At 36.2% G+C, this 12,199-nt stretch overlaps 1 protein-coding gene across 3 annotated transcripts in view; it reads left to right on the forward strand.

Moving 5' to 3' along the window:
- Positions 1-12,199, forward strand: part of CEP135 (centrosomal protein 135) — a 59,745-nt gene that overhangs the window by 14,516 nt on the left and 33,030 nt on the right. For all 3 annotated transcript variants that reach the window (XM_053654993.1, XM_037162276.2, XM_053654994.1), the window contains 6 exons: positions 1,162-1,377; positions 3,277-3,342; positions 5,492-5,630; positions 6,368-6,591; positions 9,015-9,167; positions 10,073-10,225. In XM_053654993.1, coding sequence (XP_053510968.1) covers positions 1,162-1,377; positions 3,277-3,342; positions 5,492-5,630; positions 6,368-6,591; positions 9,015-9,167; positions 10,073-10,225 — 951 coding nt within the window. The remainder of the gene's footprint in view (positions 1-1,161; positions 1,378-3,276; positions 3,343-5,491; positions 5,631-6,367; positions 6,592-9,014; positions 9,168-10,072; positions 10,226-12,199) is intronic.

Below are 12,199 nucleotides of genomic sequence, written 5' to 3' on the forward strand. Positions count from 1 at the left end.
GGGCTTGTGGAAGGAACAGGATGGTTCCCTGAAGCATTGTGCACAGTGGGGAAAATGTGATGGAGTTAGTGCATCCCAATCAAAAGGGCCACTATTGAAAAGTCCTGTTGTAAAGAATATTTAATGAGGCAGGAACATATACGCTACAATGTTAAATATTTAAAAGAAGAGAATAAACTATAGAGATAATGTGATCTTTAATTTGCTTTTTAAAAATATATATATAAACTCAGAGAGAGGGAACACTGGAAGAAAATAAACCAAAATATGATAACACAGTTTATCTTGATGTGATAGGATATTCTTCTTTATCACTTTTCTTTATTTTCAAAAATTTTGTGACTATTTCTTTATAATGTAGAAAAGAGGATTTAAAAAATAAATACAAATATTAAACTTGTAGTTTTTAACTACTTATATAGTAGATTCCCTGCCATGCCTTTGACCTAAAAGTGAAAGAACAGGTCCATAAAGCATGACACATTGTCTTTAGAAATGTAGACATACCGGTGCTGCCTGGGTGAACCAGAACAGAGCAAGGCGCCAATGTCAGCAGCAGTTCTGACAGCAGTAGTCCTGTCCAATAGAAAAAATATTTTATGAGGCACACATGTGACTCAAAATTTTCTAGTAGACACATTATGAAAGTAAAAAGAAACAGGTGAAATTGATTTAATAGTGTATCTTAATGTAGCTGAAATTTTATATCAATATGTAATTTACCTTGTAAAATATAGTTGAGGTATTTGACATTTTTTTTTTGTGCTAAGCCTTCAAAATCTTGTGTCTGTGTTACCTTTATAGCATGTCTCAGTTTGGACTAGCCACATTCGAAGTGCTCAGTAGCCACATGTGGAGGCTGGTGGCCACTGCATTGGATAGCATAGTCTAGAGTAACACTGTCATTGTAGTGATATTCTCATCAGATTTTTAGAACTTGATGTGTGTTGGAAAAATGTTCACACAAAAATGGGTGGTTTTATCAAACCACACATTTTCAGTTTTGCAAATCAAAACAATGTAAGTTTGCAAATGTAAAATAGTTGTGGTTTTAATTTTTGGCATTTAAAAAATATAGTATTTTGAAATATTTTTTTGAAAGTTTAGTATTTAGTATAATTTTCCATTTCATATTTCTTATACATTACAAATTGAACTTAGGTTGACTTTCTTCAGCAAGCAAATAAAGACTTGGAGAAGCATATACAAGAGCTTATGGAAACCAAGGAAACAGTGACTACTGAAGTAGTTAATTTAAGTAACAAGAATGAAAAACTCTGCCAAGAATTATCTGAAATAGACCATTTAGCCCAGCAGTTGGAAAGACATAAAGAAGAAGTGCTTGAGACTGCCGATAAAGAACTTGGGGAAGCAAAGGTATGTTTAGGTGGTGGGAGTGTTCCTTTCTTCTCCTAGAACATGGTGAGCTTGAACCTTTTTGATACACATGCAGGTCTTTCGGTTTGTTTGTTTGCTTGTTTTGTAATTCATGTTTTTCTAAAGTGTTTTACATGCTCTAAATGCCTGCACTTTTTCTAGTTGTTGGTGTTTGTTTCTGAAACACACCTATAAGGTGGTTCTCCACGCGGTGCCGTTTTCCTTCCGTATTTCCATCTGTCCTTTTATCTCTGCGTTGTGAGTGAACTTCAGAAGTTTGCGCATATAAGGACAAAAAAAAAAAAAAAAAAAAAAAAAAAAAAAAAAAAAAAAAAAACACCCCCCAAAACCATAATTTATCCTCATTATTGTATATCACTGAATTAAGTTTATAGTGTCACCTCCACTAACTAGTTAAATAGATTGGAAACTCACTCACCATAATAAAGGCCATGTGTGTAGAGCCCACAACTAACATCATACCCAGTGGTGAAGAGACCAAAAGCTTTTCCTCCAAGATCATGAATAAGACAAGGATGTTCATTCTCACCACTTCTGTTCAACAGAGTACTGGAAGTCCTAGCCAGAGCACTTAGGCAAGAAAAGGAGATAAAATAGTCACATTGGAAAGAAAGAAGCAAAATTACGTTTCTAAATGACATGGCTGTATACGCAGAAAACTCTGTAAGGATTACACGCGCGCACACACACACACACACACACACACAACAGAATGGATAAATCCAGCAAAGTTGCAGGATACAAAAGCAACACACAAAAATCAGGTGTGTTTTGATGAGCTAATAATTAAAATCCAAAAAATAAATGAATAATCCCATTTACAATAGCATCAAAAAGAATAAAACACTTAGGAATAAACTTCACCAAGGAAGTGTGCACTGAAAACTATACAATATTGCTGAAAGAAATTAGAGAAGGCAGTTGTAGTACAGAGGATCCAGGCTGGTCGTCATCAGTGCGGGGAAAGCAATGGGACAGGAAGATGAGGAAACAGTGCTATAAGATGAATTCTGAAATCTGGGTTCCAGGACAGTCCTACAGGTACATAGGCAAAAAAGAGTTTCCAATTCACACAAATGGCTCCCTTTAAACATTCAGGATACCAAGAAACCAAAGAGAAGCCTCAACTTTGCCTCCTCTTCATTGAAATGTAGGCATACGTCTAAAGCCTCACATCACTGGTGAGAGGGAGCATGAATTACTTAAAAAATGGTCTTATTTGCAGTGTGACTTAGTGCTAAGTATTCTTTTTTTTTCCACATTTAAAAAAAATTATTTAGTTATTTTTCAAGTACAGTTTTCTTTTGTCAATTTCTCCCATCCCAGCCCCCCCTCCGCCCCCTCTCCCCACCTCCCTCCCATTCCCCCCCCCCCAGTCCTCATCCCTGTGTCTTTCACACTTGTTCTTCAAAATCCCTCCCCGTTTTTCCCCTTAAATTCCCTTCCCTCTCCCCTCTGGTCACTGCCCACTTGTTCTCTATTTTAGTGTCTTTGTTTTTATTCTATTTGCTTGTTTATTTTGTTATTTAGCTTCCTGTTAAAGGTGAGATCATATGGTATTTGTCCTTCAATACCTGGCCTATTTCACTCAGCATAATGCTTTCCAGTTCCATCCATGTTGTTGCAAAGGGTAGTAGCTCCTTCTTTCTCTCTGCTGCATAGAATTCCATTGTGTATATGTACCACAATTTTTTGATCCATTCATTTACTGACGGGTACCTAGGTTGCTTCCAGCTCTTGGCTATTGTAAATTGTGCTGCTATGAACATTGTGGTGCATAGGTTCTTTGAAATTGATGTTTTAGGATTCTTGGGATATAATCCTAGCAGTAGAATTGCTGATTTTTAGGTATTTATCTAATAGGCTTTTTATTCCTAGAAAGAGATTAAAAGAAATCTTTCTGAGATGCGGAATCTTGAAGAAACAATGGCAAAACTTCAACTGGTAAGTACGTGTCATATTGAATCACCAGAACTTCTGGTAAGAAAATTTTTATGCTTTATTTTACATACATATTTTTACGTAGATACAATTTACTCCCTATAATATTCACTCTTTTAAGTGTATAATTTAGTGGTTTTGGTATAGTCACTAAGCAGTGAAGCCACCACTGCTGTCACATGGCAAGGCATCTCCATCTCTCCAGAAAGAAGCCACTGGTAGGCACTCCCCATCCTCCTCTGTTCGGCCCCTGACAGCTGATCATTTACTTTCTGTTTCTGTAGGTCGCCTACCCTGGACACTTATGTAACAGAACCATGCAAATATGTGGCTTTTTGTGTCTGGCTTCTTTAATTTGACACATTTTCAGAGTTCATGCTTATAGCATGTATCCAGTGCTTCCTTTTTATGACTGAATAATATTCCATTGTATGGATGTATTTAGTTTGCTTTATATTTTTATAATGCCTCAATCTCATATATAGTACTTGGCAAGTTAAAATTCAAATTTGGAAAACCTGTTAAGAATTTTATATTCTTTTAACTATTTCATGACTTGTCAGTTTATAAATATTAAAACTAGAAATTAATAATTACTTGATGACTTCTTGACTTTTATTAAAATACTCATTTCTCTTTTAATAGCTTTGTTTGGTAGTGCAAACCATTTTCCTAGTCATATTATTTGTTCTTCAAGTCAGAATGCTAGTGATCATTCCAACATAAGCCTAGACATACAATATTGTCTCATAGAGTCTAAAATTGGCAGAATATCTTGCTTACAGGTAGAAATTCCTGGGTGGTCACGCAAAAGATTATTGAGGATTTTTTAAATAGCTTGTTAAATTGGATGAGTTTCTGCTAAGATTGGAAACAAAGACTAATACTAATTTCCAGGTTTTCTTATTATGTATGCCCTGTATACATTCTAGTGTGCAGTGTTCTCCTGGCATAGGACAAACTTGGAAATGAAGCCATTGTGATCTGCTGGCACATAGTACGTGCTCAGATGCTTGTTGATTTTTATATGCTCACTATGGGCAACATCACAATGGCTTTCTTTTTATTCAACTGTAGATATTCAGTTCAGTTCAGTATTGAATAATGGAATTAGCTAAACCTGCTAAATGTCCACTCTTTAGTCTCTTAGATACTCTAAATTTCTCCCATGAGGTCAGTAAACAGAAAGTAGATAAACATCTATATGTTTGATGATGTTTTTACATCGTAAAATTGCATAAACTCCACAAGAGTAGGGATTTTTGCTGTTTGCTGCTGCTGTTCTGCATACTACACGCAGTTCAATTCGATCGGAAGTGCTGGTGTCAGAACTAGGACCACGTTTTACCAGTGTTGGCAGACAGTGAGATGTTGCTGTGCTTACTTTCTGACCTTTTCTGTCTTTTCTAATAGTGCTGTATTTTATGTATTTTAAGGTAAATATTAATTTGTATAATTAACATTAATTAAGCACCTGCCATGTGCTGGACACTGTGCAGAGTGCTTTACCTCCATAGATTTCTTCTCGCCAGTGCATCGTTAGTGTCTAGTTACTGGACCAGTCCCCACTGTGCTTATGAGGTTGAGAGAATAATGTAGTTACAGATGCCTGTGGTACTCTTAGAACACTATGTCTTCTGCCCTCCTTTAAAAATAAAAAGGCTTTAATTTTTTTATTGTACGAGTACATATTTTAAAAATTTTATTTATTTATCTTTAGAAGGGAAGGGAAGGAGAGAAGGAGAGAAACGTCAATGTATGGTTGTTTCTGGTGCGTCCCCTGCTGGGAACTGGCCTGCAACCCAGGCATGTGCCCTGACAGGGAATCAAACCGCGATCTTTTGGTTCACAGGCCCGTGCTCAATCCAATTTTTTAAATATAGAACAATTTGCTAAACAAAGTAAAAAAATAAAAACCTAATAATTCTGCTACTCAGAAGAGAACACCATTGATATTTGGGATTTACGTTGCTTTTAGTCACAACTGATAATTAATTTGGTTGAAACCATACATTTGACTGAAAGTGTTTGTGTGTGAGTGTGTATATTTGTGCTACTCTTAAATAAACATGCTTTTAAAATTATCTCTTTTAAATGCTACGATATTTTATGAAATTGTTTGAAATCTTAATTATAATATCAAAATCTGCAGGAATTAAACTTATGCCGTAAAGAGAAAGAGAGACTGAGTGATGAACTCCTTATAAAGTCAGACCTGGAAACTGTTGTTCATCAGCTTGAACAAGAAAAGCAAAGACTTAGCAAAAAAATTGAAAGTTTTGGAGTTACAGGTAAAATGTAAAATGTTGACAACTTACAAAGTGATTGTGATTTCCTCTTGGTGTACTATTTTCCTTAGTGGATGGTCTCGCGTTCATTCAGTGCTTATGTACAACAGAAACCGTACGGGGCACTGTAGGTGCTGTAGAAAACCTTTCTCCCTCAAGGGCCTGGCAGAATCCTATTTATTATGATTAGTAAAGGAAACCCTGCTTCAGTATTTTCAAATAGAAGTATATTCTTTGAGGCAGAATGACAGTAGAATTATATAAGACTAAGGGGAAGACTCTTCTAAAAGTGAAAAATTAAAGAACAGAATATTTATAAGGAAATGCAGTTCTGTCACTTGAAAGTATACACACACACAAATGAAGTAAGCTACTTTTCTGCCAGTCCTAAATGAGATTTTTTAAAGAAACATGTAAGCATTCATTCATTCATTAGACAAATGTTCATGAGCCTGCTGTGTGCCAAGCTGTTTTGGGTACTGGGATGTGAAGGTAAACAAGATACACAAGACCTTTGTTCTAGTGAGAGAATCAAAGAAACAAACTGGTGTCTCTCTAAAGACTGTTTTTGTCCTTTTCTCTCAGTATTTGCTTCTTCAATATTTAGCAGTTATAGGCGATGTACAAAGCAGTTAACGATTTTTAGTGGCTTGCATTCTATGGTAATTAATATAATTTATTTGGCTAATTATATAATTTAAATGCAACAGTTTTAAGATTGAATTAATTTTCATTTTCAGAACGAGAACTCACTTTGGAGGTTGAGAGGATGAGGCTAGAGCATGGGATAAAACGTCGAGACAAGTCACCTTCCCGTTTAGATGCATTTCTGAAAAGTATAGAAGAAGAACGAGATTTTTATAAGAAAGAGCTGGAAAGACTCCAGCATATAATACAGCGAAGATCTTGCTCTACAAATTGTTCTGCACGTGAAAAAATTCCAACATCTAAAATGCTAGAAAAGGTAATATCTCTGTATCAGTGTAATTGGTAAGAGAGTATCTTTTTGAACAAATTTCTCTGGTTTGTTACTGTAGCACATGTAACTTTGTTCATACTTGCTTTTAAAAACTCTCAAATTTTTAAATATATTTTATTGATTATGCCATTACAGCTGTCCCATTTCCCCTCCACCCTGCACACTCCCTCCCCCCCAATTCCCCTTTTAGTTCATGTCCATGTGTCACAGGTTCTTTACCTTCTACATTTCCCATACTATTCTTGCCCTCCCCCTGTCTTACAGGTCTGGATGAATGGTTCGTGTTGTCAGACTTCAGTATAGTTCAATTTTCTGTCTGTTTTGGTTGTGTTTTTGTTTCTAAATCTTTGTTGTCCTTAAACTTGGTTGTGTGAGGAGGTTGAGTATAGTGTAGTGGAAAGGGCATTGCAGTTGGAAGCCTGTTGAAAGTACTGACTACACAAACTGGCTTTATGAACTTGGACAAGTTATTTAACTTCATGGAACTTTGGTTTCCTCATTTGCAAAATGAGGAAAGTGACTAAATAAAACCTCTTGTGAAGATTATACGAGATGATTAGTGTAAGGGTCTAGTGTAAAATCTAGTTCCTAGTAAATATTTCATTTCTTTATTATTTTCTGGTTCAAAGCAAATCAAGTCTAGGTCAAAAGTCAGATTCAGTTCATGAAACATATACCCAGGCACTAGAAATACAAGGTAAAGAAGACATATTTCTTAGCCTCATCACCTTGAGCATTGCGTATGTGCATGCGTGTATTGAAAACAATAGCGTGATAAAAGGAGGTTACTGATAATTATATATTAACATATGTATAAATATCCACATACAAGATACATTTAGAAAAGAGCTAGACTTCCTGCTTCAGAAGGCCAGTCAGTAAATGCCAGGGGAACTCACGTTTTACCAGCTGCCATGCTAGGCACTGAAGACGTGGTGAATACCTACTGTGCCCCCCATAGAGCTTTAATTTTAGTGGTTAAGACATACATTAAGCACGTACTCATGTGAATTACTTTGTAATCATTGATATAAATGTTAATGAAGAAAGAATGCAGGAAAGATTCAGAAAGGCTATAAGAGTGTATAGAGGGGAGGTCTAAGTTAGATGGGAGAATCTGGAAGGACTCTGTATAGAAAGTGGCACTTAAGCTGAGACCTAGACAATAGAGAAAATAGACTATCAAATCCTTTTTCATTGAGCTCTCCTTTTCTGAAATTCATGTAGACCACCTCCTCTCTGTCAGATATTTTTATTCAGATTATAGATTTCTTTTACAGTTATTCATGCCTTGATTAATTCCTCAAATTTTAATCTGCTTTTGTCCTGTAAGGCATTTTGTCATTTAAGGTGTTCAGATGAGTAACCTCATCTATTATGCCTTGATTTTGCTTATTTAACCAAGAGGATAGTTCATTTCCAAGTGGCAGGTGAGGGGTACCCCACAGATACCTGCCATTACCAACTCCACATTGGACGTGGTATGTGCACAGGAGACACTGAATAACATAGATCAGGATGATGGCCAGTGTGTATCAGATTATCTGATTATCCCTACCTAGGTCTTCTGAACTTAGTACTTTAACAGTGAGATACCATAGATCCCAAGTTTGCATTTATCATCTTTATTTTCCACAATGCCTGTGAAGATAGTGGATCTGTTGAATTGTACTGGAATGATCAGTACAATCTTCTTTTAGAAATGCTGGATGTAGTTGTTCAATGTACATACACTGCCTTGTAGAAATATTTATATTTACCCAGTTGCAAAAGTAGACCTCACATTGGTTTAAAGCTGGGACAGCGGGGGGGTGGCGCGGGTCTAGGCCATTGATCCTAGATTGTCACAAAAAACACTGAGGAATGTGCTGGGCTGTTACAGTTACTTGCACTGGTGAGCGGGCACACAGTGCCTCCTAGTCTCGGCCCTGGAGATGGTTGTGAATTAGTGTTTCTCCACAATTAGCACACACCAGAATCACCTAGAGGCCTCACCTGGAGACTGGGCCTTGTCTCCAAAGTTTCTGATTGAGTAGGTCTGGGTTGGGTCCTGAAACTTGGATGTCTAACAGTTCCTAGATTCTACTGATGCTTCTGGCCTGGGGATAACACTTAGTTAACTCCAGGGGAATGATGGTTGAAGCATCAGATGGGATCTGATCAAATAGTGTCGTTGGTGGCTGGGTCTCTTCCTGGGAATTTGAAGGTCAGGAAATTTGCCCCACTACTGTCAGCCCTCTCATCTCTTCTCATTATAGGTTAAGAATTGTGTTCCACAGTTACACTGAAGGAACTTTTGGGTTTTTTTGTCAGCATCTTTCAGTCAGTCTCATCACCAGCATCTCTGTGATAACCTTATGGCCATGGTTATAACAAATGGTAACTTCTGTTTTTTAATTATGTTTCAGGGTGATTGCAATTCTGAAATTCATCTGATTGCGAGAGAAAGAGATGAACTTCAGCATATGCTGGAAAGATTTGAAAAACATATGGAGGATATACAGTCCAATGTTAAATTATTGACAGCAGAAAGAGATAAACTGAGTGTTTTATATAATGAAGTAAGAAATTGGTTATAATTAAGCCAACGTTATACAGAACTAGTTAACTATAATGGAACCAGAATATAGCTTTGAAATTATTGTAATACAGGGATCTCATGGTATTCCTTCAGAATTAGAATTATAAGTAGTAGTTTCTACTTATGATTCTGTTCCCAAAGCAGAGATTTCTATTTCTATTATTTTTTCTTCTTCTTTTCTATTTGTCAGGTCAGTTAGAGATAATCTACTTCTAAAACAGTCTGGACCAGGTCTTAGGCTACCTCTGAGCCAACCAAATTAATCCATGGAATTCAGATGTGTTGGAATATGTCTGTCTATTGAACAGTGAGTGGCAGCCACTCTGGGGGTCTGGTGGATATTAAGGACTCAAGCTCTAGCGAGGAATCCCCCGGGGAGAGGGAATCCTAGCAGCTGGCCGAGTTACAGAGCCTCAGCTCTAAGGCCACGGGGAGGGTAAACAAGGCACCGTAGCTGTCACCTAAATTTGTTCCCCTATCTGTCTCCCAAGAAATCCTCCTGCTACTTCAAGAGGGGAAGAAGGACATGCAAGTTAAAAGGTCAATTTGAAAAGGTGTTTTCACTTTGGGGATGCTGCAAGCCAAATTAATCCATTTCTGGGCTTTCCTTAGTGTTGCCTTAGAGTTCAGCTTTTTTGGGTCTGCTTAATTACTAGTTTTCCGTTTGCTCTCTGGTTTCCACAATTCAGTGGCTGGCACATCCCTCAATTTTCTTTTATTATTATTATTATTATTATTATTATTATTATTATTATTTTCATCCTTTTACTCATTTTGGGGGGCTTTGGAAAGAGAGCAAAGGTAGCATGTGCTTAGTTTTTTGTTTTTGTTTTTTTTAACTGTGGGCATATCCAAAGTGTTATTTATATCTTTTAATTCTTTAAGGCTCAGGAAGAATTATCTTTACTACGACAAGAATCCTCCCAAAGCACAGTCTCCCATAATATCGTTAGTCTCATGGAAAAGGAAAAAGAAGCTGCAGTATCTGATTTAAGAAGGGTTATGGCAGAAAAGGAAGCTTTAAAAGACAAGCTAAAAGTAAGTAAGTAATAAGACTGATTTTTGAAAGGCAATGTATTGAGAAAAAGGGAGGTCTTTCTGTATGTTGTTCTGTGACATTACCTTTCAGAATGCACAGTTGTTGGTAGACCAGGGGTTGGCGAGCAGTGGCACAGGAGCCACGCCCAGACCCCAGTGTTTCCATCCGGCCTGTGTCCTGGGAATGATGTTTACATTTTTAAGTCACTGAAAACCTGTGAAAGGAAGAATATTTCATGACACATGAAATTTTTGAAATTCAGATTTCATTGTTGGTAAATGTTATTAGGATACAATGCTCCTTCATTTACATGTTCTGTGTGGCTGCTCTTTTGCTGCAGTGGCAGAGTTTAGTAATTGCTATAGAAATGATAGCTCATAAGGTCGGAAATATTTATTATCTTCTTCTTTATAGAAAATAATTAATCTCTGATTTCAGTAGGCAGTTCCTTATGTGGAGGGACATTATCTTCTTTTTGTAAAAGTTTTATTAAGCTATCCCTATACCTTATAATTTACCCATTTCTGGTGGTGTTTTGCATATTTATAGATTTGTTCAACCGCACCTCAATCAATTTTAGAGCATTTCCATTAATTCAGAAGAAACCCTGTACTCATTGTCACCTGCTCTTCATTTCCCCAGCCTCCTCAGTCTGAGGCAACCACTAGTCTGCTTTCTGTCGCTATAGATTTACGTACTCTGGACATTTCATATGAATTGAATCATTCAGTATGCAGTTTTTATGTCTGGCTTCTCTCATTTAGCATAATGGTTTCCAGCAATCCATTCATGTAGTATATATTAATATTTTATTATTTTTTATTATGGAATAACATTCCATTATTTTTTTTTAATTTTTATTTTAGTTATTTTTCAAGTACAGTTTTTTTGACATTCCATTATTTATCATTTGCATGGTTTCTACTTTTTGGCTATAAATAATAATGCTGCTATGAATATTCATGTACAACTTTTTGTGGGGATGTATGTTTTATCTTGGGTGTGCACCTGGGTTCGTCTGAAGGCAGTATTTAACCCTGTGAGCAATTGCCAGGCCATTTTCCATAGCAGCTGCACCACTTATATTCCCACCAGCAGTTCATCTACATCCTCAGCAACACTTGTTATTGTCTCTTTTTTATTGTAGTCATGCTGGTAGGTATGACTACAAAACAAAACCATTGTGGTTTTGTTTTGCATTTTCATGATGGCTAATGATGTCGATCATCTTTTCATGTGCTTATTTGGCCACTTGTTTATCCTTTTTTGTTTTTTGGAGAAATGTCAATGTAGATCATCCTCCACCCATTTTTAATTTGGGTTATTTGTCTCATTATTATTGAGTTGTAAGAATATATGTCCTCAATAAAATTTTCTTTATCAGATATGATTTGCAAATACTTTCCCTCATTCTGTGTGTTATCTTTTCATTTTCTTAATGGTGTCTGTTAAAGCACAAAATTTTTTAATTGTAAGGAAGTCCAATTAATCTATTTTTTCTTTTGTCCTGTATGCTTTTGATGCCATACCTGGAGCAGCCTTTTATAACTCCAAGCAAATACATATGTTAATATATATAAAGCAAGTACTCAGTATAAAGTAAGAACTCAATATTAACTATTCTTGTTACTAGTATGGGGTTTATAGTTTCTATCCAAAAATGTTATGGAATTAATGTTTAGAAATTAGTGGCCAAAATTAAGAATAGGAACATTTAAGCATTATCAGGATAGTCTTTATGTCGTAAGTTTCAGTTAAAGTCTTACTCCAAAAGAATAGTTTCAATTGGGATCTTTTAAAATACTACCTTCCCAAAAGTAATCTGTTATTAAAAAAAAAACAACAGTGTTTAAATTACCAAATGGGAAACTTGTGTGTGCTATGACAGATTTAAGTACAAGCTGCTGATTTATTGTTTTCTGTATGTTGAAGTGACCAAGGAACGTAAAAACAGGGTTTGAAAACTGCAATAG

The sequence above is a fragment of the Artibeus jamaicensis genome, unplaced genomic scaffold (assembly GCF_021234435.1).
Source record: "Artibeus jamaicensis isolate MK-2021 breed Jamaican fruit bat unplaced genomic scaffold, CSHL_Jam_final contig_889, whole genome shotgun sequence".
Classification (NCBI taxonomy): Eukaryota; Metazoa; Chordata; class Mammalia; order Chiroptera; family Phyllostomidae; genus Artibeus; species Artibeus jamaicensis.